Source organism: Periplaneta americana, chromosome 12 (assembly GCF_040183065.1).
Source record: "Periplaneta americana isolate PAMFEO1 chromosome 12, P.americana_PAMFEO1_priV1, whole genome shotgun sequence".
Taxonomy (NCBI): Eukaryota; Metazoa; Arthropoda; class Insecta; order Blattodea; family Blattidae; genus Periplaneta; species Periplaneta americana.
Genome location: NC_091128.1, coordinates 98,757,997 through 98,784,965, shown reverse-complemented (window position 1 = coordinate 98,784,965; position 26,969 = coordinate 98,757,997). Strand labels below are relative to the sequence as shown.

Here is a 26,969-nt window from a genome sequence, read left to right as displayed (position 1 = left end):
CAGTCAGTCCTGAATTAATATCAAAATTACTTACGTGACAAATATTTTTATATAATTTATATGGACAAGTCAGAACTATTAATAAAAGAAATGATGAGAGATAAAGTCTGTGCAGAAGATTAAAATTTACTATCAGCCCAAGAGCAGGATTCTTGTCGATATGAACTGGTGTAATTTAAGAAGAAAGATGCAAGAATGTTATACTGTCGCATATTTAAAGCTGCTTGCTTGTTCTAGATTTTTTAATCTATAAAGATATTTGATTTCTTGTGATGATTTCCTATAAATGCCATTTGTGCTTGATATTTTAAGATCATGTCGACAAGGAATAGAACTGTACATTTCAATAGTGTACTCGTGGAGATGCAGGTTTGGCTCTCATTACAGCCTGGATGAGAGAGGAGGGTACATAACTATTTGTTCTTTTATTTCTTCGACTTTACTAATGAAAGATTTAAAAAACGCGCTCCCAACATAGTGAAATAAAATAATGTGAGAGAGAACTAGAAAATTCTTATGTAAAATTGAAATAGATGCCTTTATAGATTTATTATTAAAAATTATGCAATATTCAACAGCCATGGCAGTACTTCTGAGAATTTGAAAAAATCCCTAGTCCCATTATGTTCGAGTGGTCTGCTACCTAAGATGAGCGAAGATAAGCCAGGGGGTGTGGTATCATGCGAGTCAAGCAGAGTGAAAACGTTAACCTTAACGATCACAGCACCAAAAGGGCACAGATTGTCGGATTGGACAATGATCAATTTAATTAAAAAAAACTTATTTAAATTCGAGAAACTACGAACAACTACGAACAATTATAATACATTTGACTTTGATTTTATTGTATTGAAAAATCATTATTTTGACAGTTGGTTTGTAGTATGTATTCAATGCCGCACTTATACAATATTTATACATTTTCATACAGAATTTTATTTAATTTCCAAAGTTATAACTCCCACAGTTACCAGTCAAAAACTGTTCATAAAATGGAATAAAAATTTGAATATTTTTTGCTTACTGCTGTTTTTTATACACATAATTTACAATACAACTGTTCTACAATATGCACATACACTACACAATATCTCATACAAAGCCTGGGTAAAACATGAGAAAATATACACATGGCACAAGAGGCAGTTTGATTACAATCCCGATAAACATTTCTGAAGTACACCATCCACCATGATCCATATACAAGTGCCATATGAACAAGGCTGAAGTAGAATTTAAGTAATCCTGCTTGTTTCGACGTCAAGGAAGAAGGAACACTTGGCACTACCTCACAACCGTAACTCAGTTCAGTTATTTGCAATCTTTGCTGCATAGTCCTCTAGTCAATATTAAGACACAGCACAACTCCGCATCACTTGCTCGAATTAAGTAGAGGCTTCTTTAAATAAATAATTTCACTTTCTTTGCCCATTTGCATTGCGATTGCTGCATTTCTGAGGTCCAAGGCGAAGAACTTCAGCATAAGACTTTTCGAGACGTTTAAGCTTGGCAACTTCCTGAGACGCAGAACTGATGAACGGTTGGAAGTCCCACGTGCTCTGCTGCTGTCCTAACCTCTGATACGAAGACTGCCTCGAATACGGGGGCTTCTGTTGGTTACCAGGAGAGTTCTGAAGCTCTCCCTTTTTCCAAACCTCAAACGGAGATGGTGACTCTCCTCTCATTGGTGATTGGTTATTGTAACTTCCTCTTCCTCTCTCAGAATTCTTGTATTCTCTCCTCCTCCTTCCCCCGCCACTGTTGGTAACCCTGCTGGCGTATGTTCCAGAACCATTACTTACAGATGGCAATGCTTCTATCTGTTCTACTCTTTCCGCAACTGTTGGTTTCAGAGTTTTCATTGGAGAATGTTTTCTTCCATGCGATTTCTTCCTGATACCTACACCAATAGATAAATACTCCAGTATGTCCTGCTTTGGAGCAGGCTTTGGTTTCAAAGTGTCATTTTCTTTGGCTGAATTATCATTTGAACCTTGTGTGGTATCTGCATCGACCGTAAGAGGTATGTTAGACTCTGACTGAACATCAGCAGAATTAGTGTTCTCCTTTGTCTTGCCCGCATTGTCACCAGAAACTGTAGGTGGGGCTGGAAGCTCAGGATTTGAGGACTTGTTGCCGCTATCACGATTTGGAAATTCTTCTGGAAGCTCCTCTTTTGCCGGTGTTACTGGAGGTACTCTGGGTGCCTCAGCCACTGGTGTCAGATCTTCTAGTAAAGGAAGCTGTTCACCTTCATCTTTTGCTTCTGCCGCTCTCTTCAGGACAGCAAATATCTCGCGGAACAGTTGACGGTACTCCGGCGTTTTCCTGAAACGACTCTCAATAGGACTTGCATCGTCATAGATACTGAAGCGGCAGTCATCTCCATCAGCGATCGAACACAGAAATGAGCCTGGAGGTAGATGTCCTTCTGTTTGCGTTGCTTTGTTACTGGTCTCGTCTGAAAAGCCAGATGACGAAGTTTCTGCCTCTGAGAAGTCTGTAGGAGTTGCAGAGAACGCCTTTTCGCTCTTTTTCTGTGTATTGTTTTCTTTCTTGTTATTCTTTTTGGGAGCGGTTGTCTCGACAGCTTCATTATCACTCTCTGCATCAGCCTCAACTTTTCCATTAAAACTGTTGAAATCACCAGAGAGCTGGAGTTCTTCTTGCAACGACAGACAGTTGTTGTTGGACGTCACTTGCTGCTGCCTGGAAGAAGCTGGGTGCCGCTGCATCTCGAGCAGAGCTTCATATTTCTCGACCAGCACGCGGTAGGGGTTGTCATTGGTCTGTTCCTCAGTAGGATGATCCTATTAATCACACAAGCACAATCATGTGGATTTAGAAATAGTTGATGGTTGGTAAATTTAATTATCTACAGTTGTCATGTCCTATACTCGACTTTTTAAAACCTTCTGTGGCCGAAAGAAATATTATTCCTCTATAGAATAGCTTTTTTTGTGCAATTTGTTAGATTCGTTCTAAAATAGTATGATTCGACATTTTATCTGCTTCTTAATTTCTTTTATGGTCTAACAAAGCTCTACCTGTTCTCATAAAAGGTTTCAAGCCAGTGCATTGATTCTATTATTTGGTTTAGCTCTCTTGTTCAGAGAAATTGTATGCAGACAACTTTCTTCATTGCTATATTAAATATGATAGACAACAGTGGGTCTCCTTTTTTGACTCCAGAGATGTAATAAAATGTTAAAATCGTAATTATTTACTTATAACAAGTATGACTGTCATACAGCAAGTCACTTTTACAATGTTTTACACTTAAGGTGTGTTTACACTGTCTGTTACTGGCTAACCAGTTTCGCAGTAGCTGTATTCCCAACTGGCCAGCAGCTACTGGACAGACAGTCGGACTGACCATTGTTCACATGGTGCCAGCAATTGGATACTTAGAAGACCAGCTCAACTGGCACTGATCTATTGTCCACAGTTTGTTGTATTTAGGAGTAAATACATTATATAAATTTTCACGGAGTCCTTATAGATTGTTCTGCACATACTCACTACCTCTCAGCAACTGGCTGGTGTACTGTGCACTGTTTAATCAGTGACAGCAACTGGGCTGTGAGGTGGTTGGGGAACGCCAGTGAGCAATGAAAACAAATGTGTTAGAATTCACTGGCATGGCCAGATGCTGTACACCTGGCCTGTCAAGCTACTGGCTGATGTGTTTACATAGGAATAGTATCCGACTTTTTTTTTTCTTATATTTTGTCGATATCCTGTGGCAATCTACTATACATGTTCCTGAAGATGGAGCCAGTATTATAAAAAATCGAGGCAAAAACATGTTTGAATCGCACTTTTTAGAAAGGAACTAAGTCAAAATTTGTCATTTTTATTTCTTCTGATGAAATGATTAATAGTTCCAAGATGCAAAGATAAACAAAGGAAGGAACTTAAACAAACCTTTCCCTGTATCTCTAACATAGAGTTGATGTTTATATTATGGCACTGGTACACTGGTATTTATTCATGAAAGTAAGTTCTTTTGCTCTCCTGAAAAATAGAACATTTTGACTTAGTTCCTTTCTAAAAAGTGCGATTCAAATGTAGCAGCACATATTACATAAGAATGTTAAATTGTAATATTGATTCTGCTACATTCTATGGATATTGAGAGGCAAGAACAAATACATGCTCAATAACACACACAAACATACACACACAAATGAATCTCTACAATCTCAAATCACATGTATCATCAGTGATGCCAACTTGTATGGGCCCATGGGACCCGAGCCCACCCAATAATTCGTCATGTTATTATTGTTATTATCAGTGAGGGAAGTGGGGAAAAAACCAGAGGCGGTATGCTACCCAAGATTTTCCTCTGGTATACCTCGATTTTAAAAAAGGCATACTCCATCCCTTACAACATTGACATAAATGTTGTATACAATAAATTGTTTCGTGCAGTCGGTAACACAAATCTTTGAAGCTTACGCAACACATTACATTTCTTAATAAAATAATTTCAAGTTACTTCAGTTATTTACTAGATCATTTTAAAATGTCCTTTGAGACTTCTCATTTAAAATAGTGCTAAGGCTTCAAAGTGTCTTATTTAATTATTGATAAAAAGTGCAACAAAAAAATGACACAGTCACTAAATTGGCAACAATGGGCACCACAAGCTACAGATCACAGCCTTCTATACTTGAAATACTACCTTTTGTAATCATTCCAAGGGTTGAGTTTATCAAATAAATGTGTCTAAATACACGTTGAATTCAGTTCCAGAGGCTGTGATTTAGATTTATGAAGCAAACAGATAGTATTCTTTGCTATGAAGAAATGTATAAACAAATTTTTACAATCACATTTTTCCAGTGATGGTATGTTATTTTTCACCAACGGTATGTTTTCTGGCCATAGAAACCAGTAGTGGTATTCCATACCATCACATACAGTCTCACTTTCCTCACTGGTTATTATTATTATTTATGAGATTTATTTATTTATTTTAACTTATAACTCAAGTGTTTGAGCCCACTCAATATTTTCCAAAACTTGGCGTCACTGCGAAGCACACTCAAACTGAATAGCTACCAGAGTCTAAAATATTTAAGTGCAGGGAAATGTTAATTAAATATTTTTAAAGATCAATCTGACATAGCATAAATAATCCGTCCTGGTTTTCGTAGGACAGTACTTTTTAATGTTCTGAAAAATATCCTACTTTCCAATTAACTCCAACTTCAGTTGACAACGATAAACATTATTTCAATGAACTCATACTTTGTGGAATGCACATCTAAAAAGGATGCATAACTCATGAAGGACGTGCCATCAAGCATATTTTTTTTTAACAAAAAATGACCCCCTCTGTGTGATCTATCATTCCTCAAAGTTTGTCAGTGAGGTTCTGTTACACCCTGTATAATCATGAAAGTTTGAGCCCTTTATCATTTTGTAAAAAGATAAATATTTAACAGTGAATACACTGCACAGAATTCTCTGTCATATATTCAATAGTCAATGGAAGGTAGATTGAAACATCACGGCTCATATAAATTATGAAACACAAATTAATCCAATCAACTGGTATCTCCTGGGTCTCAAAGAATCACATTAAAATTACATGCTAGGTAATTTCCATACTTTATACCTCATAAAGCTTACATTTGGACTTTACATTACAAAATCTTATCTTTTACGTATTTTCTTAGGGTAAGGATACAGTGCCCCGTCGCTATGCCCATCCTAAGGACTGAGAAGTGAGTATTGATTATTTGGAAATCTACTGGGTCTTTCAATCATTCCTTTATTGGTTCAAGCAACTTCTGGTATCATTAAGTTAATGCACACAGGAGTTAAGCTTAAATATCTTGACCACTCTGATTAAATGTATTAGATTTAAAACGCATTAATGTTCACACTGCAAATCCATTTCAGTACAGCAGGCAACAGACTATGTTCTTTACATACCTAGAGACGATGTCTCTTTATCAGAAACCTACACCATTTGAAAAGTGTGAAGACGAACTGATTGCATAGCCCAAGCAACATAGAGAGTAGATAGTGGTCAAACCACACGTAAGGAAAATGTGATATATTGCGTTTACCCTGAGAACATAAAACTTATGTTAATTTCCTTACTCAATATAACAATAGGTAATACCAAAAACAAGCAATTTATACAACATAGGAATTGTTAGTTGAGAGTCTGCGAAATCAATCCTTAAGTTTACTTCACACAAGTGTTCTGCCCATGGGCAGGTCTTTCACTGCAAACCCAGCTTTCTCCAATCTTTCCTATTTTCTGCCTTCTTTCTAAATTTACTATAGGCCTACCACTAAAAATGAAATTTCTGTAAAGTTTATGAAATCTTCATTACCGGTACTTTATACAGAGTGATTCAGGAGGAGTTACTGCCACTTACGGAGCTTATTTCTGAAGATATTTTGAGCAAAAAATGTCATAAACATGTGTCCCATTCTCAATACTTTCAGAGTTACACTAATTTCAAGTTGTTAAAAATATAGCATTTTTTTTTTTGTTTTAAGGGTAAAAGAATATTACAAATAGAGAATGAACTATTAAGAAGTATCATTTATTTAATTGACTAGTATTCTGAAGCTAAACATTTGTTGTGAATTCCTTAGTTGCTTCGTACAATTTTATTTTTCCAATTTTTAACTACAAAATTGCATTATTCTAATGCATACACTTGTGTAGTAGGCTATATTGTAAAACTCTTTTGCATATATTTTAAATAGACTGTGGCTATAATTATTAAGACTTTATATTATCATTAAGATTTTTTTTCGTTTGACATGTTCTATATTCTTGCTGTAAAGCAATGTACGAATACCATAGAATGTAAATAAATAAATACAATACATTTTTGCTAAAAATGTCTTCGGAAATAAGGTTCATATGTGATGGTAACTCCTCCTGAATCACCCTTTGTAATAAAGTTATTAAATAGAAGGAATATTTTTCTCTCTTCACTAGCATCAAAAAGAATAAACGCAACCTGGTGAAACTAACGCAGAAACTGTAGTATACCGGGTGATTCAGAAAAGCATGCAAAAATTAAACAGGAAATCCAGGATATTCTACTGAACGTTTGGAGACAAGGAACTTGGAGTCTGCGAAACAAGATTAAGACGATCAAGTCAATTTTGCTGTAAATATCTGTGACCTCAGCATTGTAGACAAGACCATCTCCTTGGGTCGTATCTCCTATCTGCCTGTCTGAACCACAAGTACTGAACCTGTACTTCCGGTTCGTGGTAAAAGTTTTTCCTGAGTTGCTGGAGGACGTACGCTTATCCTTTGCTGCTCTTGAGAGGATAAGGATGCAGCATGATGGAGCACCGCCACACTTCAGTGTGCATGTTCTCAACCACCTGGATGATACTCCTCCTGGTCGCTGGATTGGAATGGTAGACCCTATTCCATTTTCTGCGAGGTCACCCGATGTGAATACATTCGATTATTTCCTATGGGGATATTAAAATCACTAGTTTATAAGAAATCAGTAAACACAGACTGGGAAATAGTTGCCAGGATTGTAGCCGCCTATCATGTGATAGAGATAGGGATATTTAAAAGGGTGCAGCAGAATATCGTATGCCGATGTCACGCTTACATTGAGGTTAGTGACCGTCATTTTGAGCAATTGTTGTGAGAGAAAAAATGGCATGTTGTTAACTCGGGTTTGTAAATGATAAGAAAATAATTAAAAAAAATAAATCATAAGTGTAAATGTAAATAATATGGAAACTAGAGATGAACAAAACTGCTGCTCTCGCTCGCTGTGTTTGCTGCCTTTGTCTTTCGGGTCTCGGCTCGTCATTCTCGTGCGCTCGAGTCTCGCTCGTCATTCTCGAAACAGCATTTGGTCGTCATGGAAAGATTTCGTAACTTTGAATAGCATACATGATTGAAATAAATAACATAAATATTTAAATAAGACAAAAAGGCAAAACAGAACAGTAGTTTAGTTATCAAAATGTTCTGATTCCTTTATATGATATTACCTACGGTAGAAAAAAAAACAATTCTCAAATAAATTTGCATTTCTAAGAAACATAAAACATGACATTAATATCTTTTTACTTGAGATTGCACACTTGATCTTAAACATATGAAAAGAAAATTTCTAGTCTTTTAATAAGGGCGTAGTAATTAAATAAAGACTTGCGAACGGATTATTACACACTGAAAGATAGAGATGTTTCAAATAGGCTACCGGTATTTATTTGTTTATACATACTGTATATAACAATTGCCAAAGTAGATAAAAGTTCAGGCATGTGTAAACAACTGTGGCGATTGAAGGCTGCTTGACTTCGGGAGATGATCAATATAGAGTCTGGGAAGACTCTGAAGTCTTTACGTCAAAGACGCGACGTAATACAACATTGTCGTGCGGGTTTTCGGCTTTGCGGGCGCTGTTAGTCTCGCTTTCTCTATCGTTGCTCATCTCTAATGGAAACAGTAAGCGATGGCGATAGATATTATGTTTAAGGCCATATCTCCTTAATTTGGCTTAGCAGACCCCAAGTTCCTGATCTCAAAATGTTCAGTAGAGATCCCCGATTTGCTGTGTAATTTTTGCACGCTTATACTGAATCACTGTGCACACGAAAAAAAATCACAACGTCACATAGATAACAGCACAACGTGCTTTGGAGAATAGTATTAATTTAACAGCCACTCACTTCAGAATGTTACCAAGCATCAGAGGAGCATCACACTATAATAGGATCGTGAATTTCATCATTCTTGTTAGACTTTCATTTTGGTATCATAAAGTGCGTTATTTTTAATTTAATATCTTTCAAATTCACTCCATCTGACCACGATAGAGAATGACTCAATTATGAGAAAGCGTCCTATCGGGAATTTGAAGTGAAGACCAGACAGTGGACTTCCATGGAACTGTTACTTTCTTGGAATATGTCTGAAGTTTCGGGTACAATGTCGAGATAAACATATAGAATCAATTTTATTAATGTTACTACGAAATGCGATGCGTAGTATGTATAACAGACTACTAGCAAGTTCAGAATGACATTAATCAGAGAATAGTTTCATTTAGCGAAATGTATACTATTCGTACACACTCAAGAGAAGGGCAGTGGCCATTACACAACAGAAGGAAAATTTGTCCGTCATATATTTAACCCTTTAAGGGGATGTGAGTTTTAAAACTTCTACAATTTTAATCCAAAATTTATGAGTTTTAAATTACACAAACATGCCTACAATACTATCATCTGTACAAAATTTGGTGCCATTAGGTTTAATATTTTTAAAATTATATTTTTCAAGTATATTTTATATTGACGTCATTAAAAAGGCTCCCTGCGGTAGAGTTTTCAAAATTTTTAGTTCAAATTGACTCAAAAGCTTGAAAATAGTCATGGGAATATAAATTAATTATAAAAGTAATTGATTAACTAGCGGACTTACTCGTGTTAATTACTGTGTGGCTTACAGCTGTTTCGGTGCTTCATCACACCATCCTCAGAGCCTACTAGATCTCGGCGTCATCTCGAACTTCTCTGCCTGTTGTATGGGTGCGTTTGATTGTTGAAAAGTGTTGAAAAGTGGAGTCAAATAGTGTGTGTGTACTGAAATTGATCTGTGTGTTAAGAATTTGATCAGGGTGTGTTTTAGTATGTTTGTATATTGTTCTAGTGCATATTTCATATTGTTCTAGTGCACTAGTACAATATGAAATATACAAACACACTAAAACACATCCTGATCAAATTCTCAAGACACAGACCAATTTCAGTACACACACACTATTTGACTCCACTTTTCAACAATCAAACGCACCCACACAACAGGCAGAGAAGTTCGAGATGACGCCGAGATCTAGTATGCTCTGAGGATGGTGTGATGAAGCACCGAAACAGCTGTAAGCCGCACAGACTTACATAATTAACACGAGTAAGTCCGCTAGTTAATCAATTACTTATATTCAAGTGTTAAAAGTAGTGTATGCAAGATTCAAAATGAATTAATTATATTTGAACTCTGTCTCAATACAGAGTCACAATACATTTTTAAGTGAATTTTCTTAATTTTTCACCATTATTTCACCATAGTGTCGCCACTTCCGAAAGTAAACACAATCTGTTACTTTCGTTGACATTAGTATTTGCAGGTAAAAGAGACGCCACTCTTACTGTACGCATTAAGCGCACATCTTACTGCAAGTGTTGTACATTGTGCGAGCTGTTAAGCTGGAGAACTAGCTCCATGATGCTTCTATAGAACTCACAATTTATTCTTAACAGTAAAACATTTTTTGTAAGTGAAAGACAATCTATTCTGTTTTTATAAGGCACACTTGTGCCATTGTGCTACGTTTCACTACACGAATAACAAACTTATCTACAGATTCATATACAAACCATGTTACTTTGAACAGACTGCGTTCATCAGCACTTCAAACCTGCAGTATGACAAATATATCTTTAATATTATTAAGTAACTTTCATAGAAAATAAATTAAATTCACATTATAGTAATTTTAACGAGGGACAATTCGTCATAGAAAATTAATAAATAATTTTACTGTATAAATTCTTTAACAAAATTTCATTTATTAGGTCGAAATGGAAATATAAAAATTGGAAATTTATCTTTTGAAGAGGTGGAGAAGTTCAAATATCTGGGAGCAACAGTAACAAATATAAATGATACTCGGGGGGAAATTAAACACAGAATAAATATGGCAAATGCCTGTTATTATTCGGTTGAGAAACTTTTATCATCCAGTCTGCTGTCGAAAAATCTGAAAGTTAGAATTTATAAAACAGTTATATTACCGGTTGTTCTGCATGGTTGTGAAACTTGGACTCTCACTTTGAGAGAGGAACAGAGACTACAGGTGTTTGAGAATAAGATTCTTAGGAAAATATTTGGGGCTAAGAGGGATGAAGTTACAGGAGAATGGAGAAAGTTACACAACGCAGAACTGCATGTATTGTATTCTTCACCTGACATAATTAGGAACATTAAATCCAGACGTTTGAGATGGGCAGGGCATGTAGCACGTATGGGCGAATCCAGAAATACATATAGAGTGTTAGTTGGGAGGCCGGAGGGAAAAAGACCTTTAGGGAGGCCGAGACGTAGATGGAAAGGTAATATTAAAATGGATTTGAGGGAGGTGGGATATGATGATAGAGAATGGATTAATTTTTCTCAGGATAGGGACCAATGGCGGGCTTATGTGAAGGCGGCAATGAACCTCCGGGTTCCTTAAAAGCCAGTAAGTAAGCCTACAGTATTATTGGTAAGCTTGCAGGACTTACTAAAGCTTCAGAATGAATAAGTAATGATTTAACGTTTATACTTCGTTTCACAGGTAACCTAAATATTACCGGCAGAGAAAGAGATAGAGAGGATAATTTTATTGCTATTGAACCAATGGCAGAGGTCTGATTCACTCTTGATTTGAAGTTGGGCGGTCTGAAGCGTTCTACCTCCTCCCAACTTCAAGACAAGCGTGGAATGAAACCTCTGCCATTGGTTGAATAGCAATCATCCTTCTCCCTCTCTCTCTGCCGACAATGTTTACGTTATCTGTCAGACATTATGGATCGAAGTGTAGTATTGATTACTCGTGTGTTTTTTACGCCAGCTATCTGAACTGAAATCATGGAAATTTGGGATGGAATTCATAATGAAAAAGATTAGAACAATAGATTTTCTGAGGTCTTCCTCTCAATAATTTACTTTTTTAATTAATAAAATCGCAATAAATGAACGGAAATTTAATGTCATTTTTGTGATCACAGTGTTAATAGCCCTGTTCAATACGAAACACAACAAAAAAACGTATTGACAATATACAAGTACAATTGAATAAAGTGTTCTTTACACGTCTTTCACGTGTAGGCCTATATTTTTGTACAAAGAACTTCCATTCGATTTCTTATTTAAATGAAGAATAATAAGAAATAAACACAGAAAATTATGTCATTTCGTTGCAAAAATTACGACTTTTACCATGAAGCTAAAAGAAAAAAAACTTAAAGAATTTCTCTCTATATTATTCTATGATATTTATTTTATATTTATAAACTTTCAATACCTCAATCTGGAGCACGACCATGCTACGATGCGTTTCACTAACAATGGAGTTCACCACACTGGCATCTTCTTCTTCCTCATGGTCCAGCATCAGCGACAGTTCGTCATGGCCCCTAGAGTCTACGTTTCTCAGGCATCGTCCGCACAGGTGTCCCTGTCTGTTTCATTATAATGATGATTAATACACATAATTTCACAAACTCAAAATGTTGTTCTTGCAAAGATATTTATGGATATCAGTACAAGTTAGCGATGAATACAGAGACTAGCTAAGGAGGGAGGGGCGAATTCCAAATTCCCCTTACCTCGAAACTGATTTAAGATTTTAATCTTAACTATTTCAGTTTCATTTTAAATTATTTATAACAAGATTACCTTTTAATTAAAACTAAATCAAAATTATATTTTGTTTACAGTCGCATGTAGATTAGTATGAACAATAACAATATCTATTTACTTTTAACAAAGTGTAGCCTATTATATTATGCTATAAACTACTGTATAGTTTTGTTACAATTCATTAACTTTAACTGAGTATTCATCAAGCATGTTGAAAATGGTACCAATAATGGTAACAATAACAATAATAATAGCAACAATAATAACAATGATAATTATTTATTTTTATTAATGTGCTGAGTCGGCCTGGTTGCGGGTTCGATCCCGACTCAGGTCGATGGTATTTAAGTGTGCTTAAATGCGACAGGCTCAAGTGAGTAGATTTACTGGCATGTAAAAGAACTCCTGCGGGACAAAATTCCGGCACACCAGGGACGCTGATATAACGTCGGCAGTTGCAAGCGTCGTTAAATAAACCATAATTTTGTTTTTTAATGTGCTGGTCAACAGCGGTTGGACAATAGTAGACTAACACAACAGTTATAATAATAATACAACAATAGAGGTAGAAAAATTTTTTACAATGATTAATTGATAGGTACATAAATAAAACAATAGTAAATTTATCAGTAATTATAATAGGCAGACCGTGCATTCAAATTTTGACAGCAAGTATCCACCGCTGTGGAGTATGGTTAGCTTGTCTGACTGCGAAACGAGAGGGCCCGAGTTCAAATCCTGGTTGCTGGGGTTTCTCTCAACCCATTCAGAACAAATGCTAGTTAACTATCGGCGTTGGGCCATGGACTCATTTCGCTGGCATTATCATCTTCATCTTACTCAAATGCTAGATAATCATAGGAGCCGATAAAGAGTCGTAAAATAAACCAATTAAAAGAAAGAGATTGAGTCATTTTTGTATGACCCTCTTCTACGACCAAATCATAGATATTAGCATGTTTATTTTTTTAGTGCTCCACATTAGTCTATATTGGCCACGGAAGTCCATATATCAGGCATCTCGATCGTTCATCTACTTGAAGAAATAAATATTTTTGTTTTCAATCTATATCCTGGGTAAAGGAACCTGCATGTCTCCTCTCCAATCTGTTCGAATTCATATTATTAAAGCGATCGGAGTTAGAAAATACCATTGGGAATATTGGCATTTTCTTAGCGGACTTCCCCCTCTTTCTACTGTCTGCAATTTAAATAAGTTATTTGTGTATTTTCTAACGTATATAAAACAACAGAAGTAAATCTATTCAATTTATTCGGTTATTGGAAATATAAATAAAGTAAGATATAGGCCTAAGCGTTTATAGCCTATTTGAAATTTATTTTTTTATTGGGTTATTTTACGACGCTGTATCAACATCAGGTTATTTAGCGTCTGAATGATATGAAGGTGGTAATGCCGTTGAAATGAGTCCGGGGTCCAGCACCGAAAGTTACTCAGCATTTACTCGTATTGGGTTGAGGGAAAACCCCGGAAAAAATTTTTAGTTATATTACAAAGAGGGGAGGATGTGCTCTAATACGACGTCTGGTATATCCCAATGGTATTTTCTAAACTCCGAACGCTCTATAGCCTATACGATGTAGACTGTACAATGCTTTACATCCGCCACATCACTATTCTCAGACTCTGCAGGCAGCTCCGTGCACTGCCCCGTTTCTCGCTATATGCCCTCGGAGCTGAATGCCCCCTGTGGGCAGGGTTGCAATAGACAATCGGGATTCTCACTCGTTTCTAGTGCGCTCATCTATACTTCGTTTCTGGAATCTGGAGTATAGGAACCGAAACAAGTCCTTTGCGCAAGTGGTGAGTGGAGGGGGTCAGTCCAATGAACGCTCTGGGGGAAAGCATTGACTGAAGACACGCATCTAAAATGAAACCTCTATCTATCACCTTCTGTCACGCGCATCTTATCCCTTAGGGGCCGTGAGCCGATGCAGCCCGCAATACACTCTGGCAATGATAGGCTCCACTCATTCGCTTGTCACAGGCTCCTCCCAAATGCGTCGATTTATTCCACAGATTTCAGAAACGGTGTGTAGCATAGTCGTTAAACTACGTTTCAAAATATAAATACATACCGTTTATTATAATCGTTTACCTTCTTTTTCTCCAAAGAACATTTTGTTAATTTTGGAGAAATATCTTTTCATCAGGACGAGACTCGATTCATAGCCTACTGTAAACGCATGCAATCTTGAATATTCTCAATGAGAATTTTTAGTGTTTTCTGACCGATTTTTGGAACGATCCAGTTATGAATGGTCCTGACCGTCATAACTATCCGATCTGAATTCTTATATTTACTTTTACGGATTTTCCTGAAGGATATATTAGTGTAGGCCTACAGAGATAATTCACACAGTAGTAAAGAATTTAAGATAGAAATTTCGATAGAAGTGATTCGTATCACAAGAGGACTTCAGAAATCGATTACGGATTATCTCGAGTAGAAATGAAATGAAATAAATAATTGATCAAATGGCGATCTTACTTGTGTTAATTGTGTAAGCATGTGCGGCTTACAGCTGTTTCGGTACGCCGAGATCTAGCAGGTTCTGAGGATAGTGTGAAGAAACACCGAAACAGCTGTAAGCCGCACATGCTTACACAATTAACACGAGTAAGATTGCCATTTAATCAATTATTTATATTCAAGTGTTAAAAGTAGTGTACGAAAGATTCAACATGGAAATGAAATAGCCTATATTGAAAATATTTTCACATGATTACCATCTTCCTAAGTTTACTGATCACATAATATACATTAAAAATTTCAAACTTATTATGTAGTTTCTAAATAAAATTCAATAAAAATTGCAGCGTCTTTTTTTAAAGATCCTGTAGGCCTATAAGCAGTGCACAGAATAAATTTAATTAATTTACCTACCTGACTTCTTCCAAAGTAGATATTTCTTCTTGCAGAGATTTCATATCCTCTTCCTTCTGGCGCAACATGGCAAGTTGTTCTTCCAAGGCCAAGTTTTCCTGAGAAACAAAGTTGATAACACTAAGTTTTACTATTTACTGTAAGCTACTTATCAGGTGACGGAAAATATTTTTTTTCTTAGAGTGTAGTGTTTTACGAGACTGACAACATAGGTTATGATGGAAGAACAATATTCTATTGTTTTTCTTCAACTTTTCCGAGTCTGGCTCTTAGATGTGTCTAAGCCTAGGCCATTTAGTTCGTCAGAGATTATCCAGAGTAAACCACTGGCGGTGGATCTACATGCATTCGTAATGAATGATGACGTTAATGGAGAATTGTTGCCTTGTCTCAGGGAAACCCGTGTACCCGCAGAATAAATATGGGAAATGTCTTATTTTTCGGTTGAGAAGCTTTTGTCATCTAGCCTGCTGTCAAAAATTCTGGAAGTTAGAATTTATAAAACAGTTATTTTACCGGTTGTTCTGTATGGTTGTGAGACTTGGACACTCACTTTGAGAGAGGAACAGAGATTAAGGGTGTTTGAGAATAAAGTTCTTAGAAACATATTTGGGGCTAAGAGGGATGAAGTTAGAGGAGAATGGAGAAAGTTACACAACGCAGAACTGCACGCATTGTATTCGTCACCCGACATAATTAGGAACATTAAATCCAGACGTTGAGATGGGCAGGGCATGTAGCACGTATGGGCGAATCCAGAAATGTATATGGAGTGTTAGTTGGAAGACCGGAGGGAAAAAGACCTTTGGGGAGGCCGAGACGTAGATGGGATGATAATATTAATATGGATTTGAGGGAGGTGGGATATGATGATAGAGACTGGATTAATCTTGCACAGGATAGAGACCGATGGCGGGCTTATATGAGGGCGGCAATGAACCTGCGGGTTCCTTAAGAGCCACTTGTAAGTAAGTAAGTAAGTAAGTAAGTAAGTAAGTTATCTAGACTATGGGCTTGCCCAATACAAGTAATAAATTCAGGGTGAATCAATCGAAATTTGAACCGGAGCCCCCTGGTTAATAAGCCTAACGTGGTAACATTGAACCACCGTGGCGGTGCAAGCTTCTATTGTTTTTTTCTAGAAATTATTGGAAGAAACTTGGTTTACTGTCCATTAACGACATTGGGAAGAGATCTGAGCCAAAAGGAAATAAAAAAAAAAGAAGAAGACACGAATTTTAATTTTTCTTTTTAAAAAATCCAGGAACCTTTGCTTAGAACATTTAAATACCTTGGAAACGAGGTTTCAAAATTGGCGCCACACCCATTGTCATGTTTTTGTCTTTTTGTCTTTAAACTTCAGGTACACTGACGTTCAAAGATATCTTAACTACTCCGTACAATTTTATGATCGTGTAAGCGAACTTCCCAGCTGCGGGATAAGTCAGAACCAAAGATATAAAAATTGACTAACTTTGAAAGAGTTCCGCTAGTTCTCAATATGTGGCACGATTATTGGAGCAGTTAAAAAAAGTGTCAAGGAATATGATTATGTAGATTAAGCATAAATGATTCTCATAATTGACAATGCCAGCAGTTTCCAGCTAAACCCAGTGTTGTTTTATAATCAGTAGAGTGCTATGAAAAATTGAATTCAATAATGCGGGTATATTTATGTACGATTGGCAACACTGATATTTATTTTCGCCATCTATTCATAAAAGTAAGAACTAAAGAAACCACACTTACACCAACATATCATCGATCACTATCGATTAGTAGGGACAGATATCTTTGAACGCCAGCGTACAATGGTGTACATAGATATCAGACCTACAATTTTCAGATCTTGTAAGCGCACTTTCTAACCACGGAATAAGTCAAAACCAAAGATATAAGCTAATAAATTGACAGACTTTGAAATAGTTCCGCTAGTTCTCAATAGGTGACATTTTTACTGGAACGGGTAAAAGAAGTGTTGGGAAAAATGGTGATGTAGATTAAGTATAAATTATTTTTATAATTTTCAGTATCAGCAGTTTCCCACTAAACCTAGTGATTTTACAATCATTAGACGGGGATGAAATTTTGAATTCTATAATGCGGGTATATTTTTTATGTAGGCCTACTATTGGAGACACTGACTTATCTTCGCCATCTTTTCTTAGAAGTAATTACTAAAGAAGGCACACTCAATTTATCGATAACTATCGATTAGTAGGGATCAGGTATCTTTGAATGCCAGTGTACACACTTTTCTCCGAAACTATTTATGTAGAAGGCTAATTTTTTATGCAAATGCTTTGTATGGATTGATGTTAAAAAGTTTTACCCAAATATGATTATTCACTTAAAAAACACATGTAAAAATTCATTAAATCAGACCACATAAATTTATGTTAAAATAACTACTGAAACTTTGTTAGTGACGTGATGATTCGAAACTTCCACGGGCTTCTAGCCAGGAAAAAAGTTGGCGAAGTTGATCTTCCTCGAAATGTCGGAGTATCACCAATTTTTTGCCTGGTTATAACCTCGAGAAAGTTTCGAATCATAAATTAATATTTTTAATAAATGATATCAAATTAGTAATTTACAAAGTCTTTTACCTCCAATCACCCCGTATTTAGTCTCAACATCCTTCAGCAAAAATTCCATCATATTACTTTATTTAATTTAAAATATTGCAACACACTAAATTTCTTCGAATCACAATAATATCGTCTTATGTAAGAGAACTGCATTTAGTGTGAAGTTGAGAACAAGTTCAGCTATAGACTTAAGTTAAAACGCTAGTAGGGCCATGAAAAAATCTCGAAGAAAAGTTCTAGAATCAGTTCCTAAAGCAAAAGGATGCAACCCGTTATGTTCAACCTCACTGTTCTTTGTTTTAAGACATAAACCACAACTATACCTGTAGAAGTCCTGCTAGCTGCTCTTCCAGTTCGGCCATTTTCCTCTGGTCCTTGTGTCTCTGAGACCTCAATTCCTGGAGCTGTCCTAGCAGTCTGATCATTTCTTCATCTTCTGCAGTATCCTTAACATCCACTCCTTCATCTCCATGCTGCAATCAGAGTTTATTTATTAATTTAATACTTATTACGAAATTGGTTAATGGTTGTCGTTTATCGGATATAAAATTATGAACATCCTGCCGCTGAGATCAATATCAACTAGCAATATCGATGTGATATCTTCTATCGTCCACAACTACAACAGCATGTGCGTCGCCAAAGACTACAACGGGATGGTCGTTGTCCAGGGTTACAAATGGATGTGCATTCGCCCAAAACCACAATATCATGCGTCGCCTATCAGTACAATTACAAAAGGATATACATAGCCCAGATTTTAATAAGTTGGACATCAACCTGAACTACAACAGGATATGCGTCATCCACAAAGTTACAACAGAATGTGCATTGCCCACAACTAAAATAGGATGTGCGTCTCCCAAAATTACAATAGGATGTGCGTGTCCCAGTTAGTTCCTTTACGTCTACTATGAAAGCAGTTTTATTGATGAAATGAATGTTTATGGAACACGCTATTCTTAACGGAAAATGAGAAAATTGAGATTCTGGCAGTTTTCATTATTAGTCACACCCGACCTCAAGCATCTTGCTTTTTCGGGTGTGACCCAGTTACCTTGTATTTATACAATAATTTGTAATATGTAGACTATTTGACTATGAGATTTGTAATCAATTTCGAATTTTGAAGAAAATTCATATACGAGTATTACAATAGTATTGTAAAATCTTTGTTATTGTATGTAATTTTTGCTTGCAATAACAATCTTGTAATCTTGTAATCTTGATGAAGATAGGGTTTATTGACAGAACATATAAACAACAAGAGGTAACGAAACTCATTCAAATCGGCCATCTATTTCTCTGTCAACTGTGAGAAAAATAAAAAGCGAAGTTCAGAGAACATGGACATGTGAGACATAAAAAGTTCATTTTCTGTTAAGAATAATATTATTTTATGTTGATTTCATGAATGAAACTGCTTTCTGAATATGGTGCTGCATGTTGGGATCCTTACAGATTAGAACATATTAAGACATTGGAAAAGATTAAAAAAAAAAACAACAGGCTCTCAAGCGTTGTCGTAATAATTCACCATTAAAATGGGACACACTCACGGACAGGAGAACGCGAATTCGATTATTCGCAATGTTCAAAACATACAGAGGAGTCTGCCTGGAGAGAAATAAAAAATAGGTTGCAGCCGCCAAATTACTCTTCAAGGAACGACCACTCATATAAATTGAGGGAAAGAAGACAGAGACAGACACTGGAAAGTTTACTTTTCTCAATCGTACTATCAGGGACTGGAATGCTTTACCTGCAGACTTACTAAAGGCTTTACCAATAACCAAAAATGTATTTAAAAATAGGCTTAAGGACTTTACTAACAGACGGTAGTATATTATACATACTATTTAAAGGATGTAATTGATATTTTGTTATTTGAAGTGTTGTATCAGTGAAGAAGTGTGTTTGTGTCAGTGAAGTTTTATAGGGCCGTATTCATAGACATTCTTAGCGCGGGCTTTCGGTGGATGATCAGCGAACTAACGTTTTTCGTATTCATAAATCAGTGTTAGCGATATGATATGAATTCTGTTTAGCACGCTCGTATCCCGGGCTAGCGAAATGTCTATGGATAGCACCCTTAGTTTATAATGTTAGTGCAAAGTATTTGAACAGTGAAATATTTTTGAAATGTTAGTGAAATCAGGATAGAATCAGTGAAATGTGTCGTAGTTCCAGTGCAGTGAGTGAGTTGACAGCGAAATGAGTGTAGTGCTGAATGTGCAAGTATGAACATATACTCGTGGACTTTAGTTCGAACTTAGGGTTAAGATACAAATTAGATTTACTTTAAATGTTATTTTAAGTGATCGTGCTTCATTTAATTTAGGATGCTCCTTCTTATTATTATTACATTATTATTATTATTATTATTATTATTACTATTAATTATTATTAGTATTATTATTAATTGTATTTATTGTCATTATTGAGTGTAATTAGTTACCACTGCCACCGGGTATTTACCCATTTGCAGTGTGAATAAATACATACACATACATAATACAGGGACTAACAAAATATATCAACAATAAAATTGTTACCATAGTGGACTAACCATAACTATAGTGCTTCTGTACACAACGAATGAAATATTACATAAAAGTATGCTCTAAATATGCTCTTTCAAATGATATAAAAACTATAGGATGTCCTTTAAAAATGTTCTGGATGACGACAACTTGCACAACGATAGTCGCAAAAATATTCCCTTTTAAAATGTAAGATTTGCCGTGTCTGAGAGTTTTGCCCAAAATCCCCTCATTCAATTTTAATTGCAGTTATGCGTTGCTTTTGAAAACTCTGTGTACAAATAGGAAACATGAAGTGGGTAGATAAAAAATCGCCGGAGAGATCAATTGTAATCAAATTTGTAAGTTTGTGAAGTTTGAACAGGCTAATCGGCCTAACCATGCAGTTTATGACCATCAAATTTTGTCTGCAGTAGCTATTCCCATTCAGGGGCCAGATTATTTCAAGTACGGTAGATTTACAACAAGGATTCCTAACGCTTCTTCCTTTCCGAAGTACAGTACGATTATTTAGTCCTGACAGTAGCCGACAATGTGCGCCTGGGTCAGGCGAGTTCCTGAAGTTATGCCAAGGGGTGTTCGGGTTAGTAAGTCGCTTGCGTTCAGAGCGATCGGGGTAGAGCGGTGTGTTTCCAGTACAGTTAAGCTGTACTGACCGCTCGCTCTTATCACTATTCCGGAATTCTCCCCACTACTCCTATTACTTCCCCTCTTTCGCGTCGCCGAGCTGTCAGGACTAAATAATCGGTCTGTAATTCTAAGTATTTTTACGGTTCTAAAAATTAATCTCCGTCAATAATGTTTCAGTCTGCGAATCTGGGAAGTAAACTATCAACTCTGCCACCATTGACCCGATTTCTTACTGGCAGGTTAGTGATGAAATATGCTACCTGATCTGTGCCATTCTCCAGTTTGACGGTAGGCTCAGTTGAAGTACTGTTTTCTGTAGTATTGGACTGGGCTTCCTTTGACCTCTGCTGACGCCTCAGCTGACTGTTCTGCTGCAGTGCCATCTCGTCTAGTGCTCTCTGAAGCTCCTCGCATCTTGACTCTAGAGTATCAATGTTTAAGCAGAGGCTGTAACAATACAAGCATACTTGTCATAATTTATATTCAAACTACGCGGGCACTCTCTCATCACACTGCTGACATGACTAATTTTCACTTATTTTTAATGTATTTCATGTTATCGAGCTTTAAGACTGACAAGAAGCATTCTGACTATATCGATATCTCATGACTAGAGCCCGGATTTATATGCAGTAGAAGTTAATATTGTCAGTCGGTATAGTTCAGGGATGTCAAAACGCCTGCACCGCGTGCTCTCAAGAACCCGCACAACATTTCCTTAAGAGCGATGATTGTATTTTGTCTTTCAGATAAGAGAACCTTGTTGGATTCATATTGCTTGTAGTATGAGTACGTAATTCAGGCGTTTGGACATCCCTGGTATAGTTTATGTACATAAAAGTCATGCCACGACTTCTTTTAGATGACTTTTTGTCGTTCATTATTTCCCTTCGGTACCGTTAACTGTTTTTACAAATCAGCACGCTGTTTACAAGATGGATTGTCTATCCTTTGTGACCAAGTTATCTACTGTTGCATTTCAGCATCTTGTAAACCAGGCTCAAAAACCCCCTTTAGCTGACACCACATCCACTCAACTATACTCGATATCATTCTTAACTTTTAGTAAATATAAATCCGGACTATACTCATGGCAATTGCAATAAACTACCAGCTTGAGTTTAAATGCACAAGCAATCATTATGTTTATATAAAGATTCACTTCTCTATATAGTCTATGGTCGTACTCGCATTCATAATCTTTGCCGTCTCGTTACCGTCGTAATCAAAATCGTTTGGTCATAGTTTTTGTTAGACTTGAGCTCTGAATTTACTAATTTCGACCGAGCGTGAGAAATCTATAATTTAGTTGGCTATTAAACCGATAGATGCTGCGAGTGTATGAGGCTTTATCGCTCGCCATTGAACACAGAGCGAGTGATTCTCAAGACAAGCGAAACACACTCGTAACAGTTGCCCCAGTAAATATGGATGGACAGGCTGTGGAGACTAAACTTTCAAGTCATGAATACAAATCAAGCAAGCGATTAGACCTCAAAAGTGATGTGTGGGAAGAGTACATTACGATACAAGGTTGGGAAGTGCTTTTTACAAAATGCAGGAAAGTTTGAAAAACGAGTAGATGTAGCGAGTTTTTAATTTCCGAGATTTTTTAATGCACTTCACAAACGTGTATTGTACAATTTTTTTTTGCACGATCACATTTTTAAAATTCCAGACACAATATACACCGTGTCCCGCTTAGAGGGATCGAGAAATAAGTGCTAATTTAAAGTATAAATAATGTTTTTATAACATAACTTTTTATACAACTTGATATAAAAACTCTCCGAGTTTCGGAGAATGATCGGTGCAACAACTCGATATGTGCGCCTCGAGCTACCCTGAAGACATCCAAAAGGTACTCAACCTTCTGCCAAGTAGGATGCGTATTTTCCGGGCTAGAGGGCCGTGGTCTGTCGGTGTTACAACCAAACGTTTCGTCCACTACTCCGGTGGACATCTTCAGTGCCGTGGTACACGTGTGCGGAGAGATCTGCTGTGTGTATCAGGAACTGGCATTGAGACTGGTAGCACGTCGATATTTAAGGTGTGGGACTGTTGTTGCTTGTTGTAACTTCTGCCAAGTGTTCCATAACATTTGTGGAGTGATTAGCGCAGCTGCATTTATAATGCGTTGTCTCAGTTTTTTCAAAGTGTCAACTGTACTACATTGGTACACAACACTCGTCATAAAGTCCCAGAAAGAGGTCAATGGGCGTCAAGTCGGGTGACCTAGGTGGCCAGGCAAGGGTTCTCCTTTTCCGATCAACCTATTGTGAAAGTTTGCATTCAAGAAGCCAAGCAGTGCTCCATAGCAATGGGGTGGAGCCCCATGTTGCTGAAAAACCGATCCTGGGGGGAGTTGATCAACAACAAAAATTCTGCACATGTCCAGATATACATTCCCTTTGATTGACGCTTCGATGAAGAAGAATGGTCCAATGATGGAATGTTCTACTGAATGGCGCCAGGCTTGTTTCCACGATAAACGTTAGTTCGCATGCGCATGAACATGCAACTGTTTTTAAATCATTGGTGCATAAACTTGGGCAGTTTCTGCATCTTGTCAGATGTAAATCAAAACAATATCTTCATCTGATTTTAAATAGTGAGCATTTATTTCTCGATCCCTCTAAGCGGGACATGATGTGTATTTTGTATTGAAAATTTAGAGCAATATTATTCCAAAGCCTTCGCAAAACTGCACTGTAATGGTAACTAAATAACAATAAGTGCACTGTAATGGGTATATTTCAGTATAGTATTATGTTAAGAAAAATGGTTTCTCTAGTAACAAGTTCCTCTACGGGAATTCTAACTTTCAAGGATCAACAATAATAGCTATAAATACAACAAACAACACGATCGTGCAAAACAAATTGTTACAGATACAACATATATTAATTTAATTATTACATTGCCCTCGGTTATTATTCTTGTATTATTTTTATTTCCCAACCGAAGACAATTTAATGCGGCATTTATTGTTGCATTATTTCTATTTTTGATCCCATTATGTAAGTTAATATAGAAATTAAATACGAGGACAAATAAATTTGAGCACAAAATATAGTAAATAGAATGACAAGTCAGAATGAACATAAATATGATTCTATTATTTTATTCTTCATTATCTCGCAGGCCATATCTAACTCAGAGTACTGTATGCTATGTGCGCTTCTGAGTAAAAATTTAGATTCCCGGTTGCTTCCTGTGAATCTCCTTCCACGCGAGCACAGTTTGCTCGTCAACATGATTTAAAGCACTCTTCGCTCGAAGGAAAGATCTTCGAATGCGGTACCTTCGAACGAAAATGAGCGAGCGAATAGTTTGCATTAGTGCTCTAGTACAAACATCAGTGTGATTATCGTCGTCGTCATCGTCATTATCATCTAACAAATTAGAAAGATTATATCTCTTTCCAGGATTAAAAGAAAACTGATCACCAAAGCCAGGATTTCCATGCCAATGTTTTTATATAGCCTAAGCTTGTTACACTTCTCAAACTTTACAAATATTAGTTTTATGACATCGATTCCAAATAACCGTAATTTTTTCGTGCATTTTGCATGTTTTGGACTTTTTTTGGGGGAGTAAATTCATACATAACGCATATTTGGAAGATTTTAGATTTAATAGCATAATTTAGACTTTTATATTGCTTATTATGTTTTCTTTTTCTGGATTTAGTGCATATATTACGTTAACTTGCATAATAGTGCCTTTTGTGTGTGTTGTTCCACGTTATTTGGCTATTGACAAAAAATAAAAGGAAGCTACCGGTAATGCAGTTTTGTGGCATCCTATCCGACAAATAGTCTTTGGACTTTTCACTAAATTCTCCCTTAGTTTACACTGGAATTTCCAACCCTCAACTCCCGCTCATTACAAGCCGGAGACCAAAATAATGCAAGAAAGGAAGGCAGAAGCAGCATGCTTGCAAACTGCAATTTAGTACACTTTTGTGTCGAATTGTGAAGTGTAGTTATAGCTCCTGTTAGAACTGCAAGAAGAGATCTTGGGCATGTAGCACGTATGGGCGAATCCAGAAATGCATATAGAGTGTTAGTTGGGAGACCGGAGGAAATAAGACCTTTGAGGAGGCCGAGACATAGATGGGAGGATAATATTAAAATTGATTTAAGGGAGGTGGGATATGATGGTAGGGACTGGATTAATCTTGCTGAGGATAGAGACCGATGGTGGGCTTATGTGAGGGCGGCAATTCCAATGTTGCATAACGATTTTTTTATTTTCATATAGCTTGTCATAATCAATTTCGTCACAATGTGGTCGGCGTGACGTAAGATCATAGTTTCAGACGACGCAGGAAAACCCAGCAGACAGCTAGTAGTGTATCCGGAGGAGAGAGATCTCTCTTCTTGTGCCAGAAATCGAACCCTGATGTGCTTGATTAGTAATGGCGTGTAATGCACTGTATGCATTAAAGTAGGTCTTTTTCGTCTAAGTTCGGATTTTTACCACATTATTTTTTTTCCTGCTTTTTTTTTTTAATTAAGGCACATATTATAACTTTTGTTTTCATAAATTTGCATGCAAAGTAAGTTGAGAACCTTGACAGGTGTTCTGTCTGAAAGGCTTGGCAGTATGAGGTCTAAGCTCTTCGCATTGCGAAATCACAAGTTGATGAATAAATCAACATCCGTATTGCCATTTAAGTATGTATTTAAATATCCTTGAATCAACACCGTTCCTGGAGAGGCTTGGCTTAAATTTCTGCTGTTGTAATATGTCAAACAGAATGCAAGAAAGCGTTTCTCCTTTCCAAGAAAAAAAAAATCTTTAGGTTCGAAGGACATCCTTAAAAAAAGGACAATGCTCTTAAGAGGAGATCTATTGATAGAAGTTTGAGAGATGACGCGCGTAAGAAATAAGGCTAGAATTCCTGCCATATTCTCTGCTGCATATGTAGGCCTAATACCTTTTCTGAAAATACCAGTATCTGTAGACCTGTAACTTCATACACAGCTCAACATGTACAAAGCGTTTCTACAGCACGTTACTGAGATAATTACACGAAACGAACTAATCTTCTTTGCTACATATTTACTATTATATGTAGGCCTAATACCTTTTCTGAAAATACCAGTATCTATAGACCTGTAACTTCATGCAAAGCTCAACATGTACAAAGCGTTTCCACAGCACGTTACTGAGTTAGTCACACGAAACGAACTAACCTTATTTGCTACGTATTTACTATATACGTAGGGCTAATATCTTTTCTGAAAATGCCAGTATCTGTAGGCCTATAACTCCATGCACACCTCAACATGTACAAAGCATTTCTACAGCACGTTACTGAGATTGTCACACAAAACGAACTAACCTTCTTTGCTACGTATTTACTATATATGTAGGGCTAATATCTTTTCTGAAAATGCCAGTATCTGTAGGCCTGTAACTTCATGCACAGTTAAACATTTACAAAGCATTTCTACAGCACGTTACTGAGATTGTCACACGAAACGAACCAACCTTCTTTGTTACGTATTCACTATCCTTCGTGAAAATATCAATATCTATACAATTTCAAGCATAGCTCAACAAGTCCATTATTAAAAGAGCTTCTACAGCACATTAATGAGATCATCAGACGACACGCTCTAACCTTCTTTACTACATATTTACTACCTTTCCTGAAAATATCAGTATCTATACAACTTCATGCACAGCTCAATATGTCCATTATTGAAAGCGTTTTTACAGCACATTACTGAGATAGTCATAAGACACAAACTATACGACTGGAATGGAAGAAAAAATATATGAAATTAAGAGGCAGAATTTTTGAAATGTAAAGTACAGCTATGGGATTGGTAACTAACCAGCTAATAATCATAAC

The 26,969-nt window shown here is 36.6% G+C and overlaps 1 protein-coding gene across 4 annotated transcripts in view; it reads right to left on the bottom strand.

The window, feature by feature from the left end:
- Nucleotides 1-824: 824 nt before the first annotated feature.
- The window catches only part of LOC138710705 (cerebellar degeneration-related protein 2-like), a 398,695-nt gene continuing 372,550 nt past the window's right edge, over nt 825-26,969 (bottom strand). For all 4 annotated transcript variants that reach the window (XM_069841769.1, XM_069841771.1, XM_069841772.1 and 1 more), the window contains exons 4-8: nt 21,361-21,547; nt 18,251-18,400; nt 15,337-15,434; nt 12,090-12,246; nt 825-2,810 (exon numbers count right to left, since the gene is read on the bottom strand). In XM_069841769.1, coding sequence (XP_069697870.1) covers nt 1,416-2,810; nt 12,090-12,246; nt 15,337-15,434; nt 18,251-18,400; nt 21,361-21,547 — 1,987 coding nt within the window. In that variant the 3' untranslated portion in view covers nt 825-1,415. The remainder of the gene's footprint in view (nt 2,811-12,089; nt 12,247-15,336; nt 15,435-18,250; nt 18,401-21,360; nt 21,548-26,969) is intronic.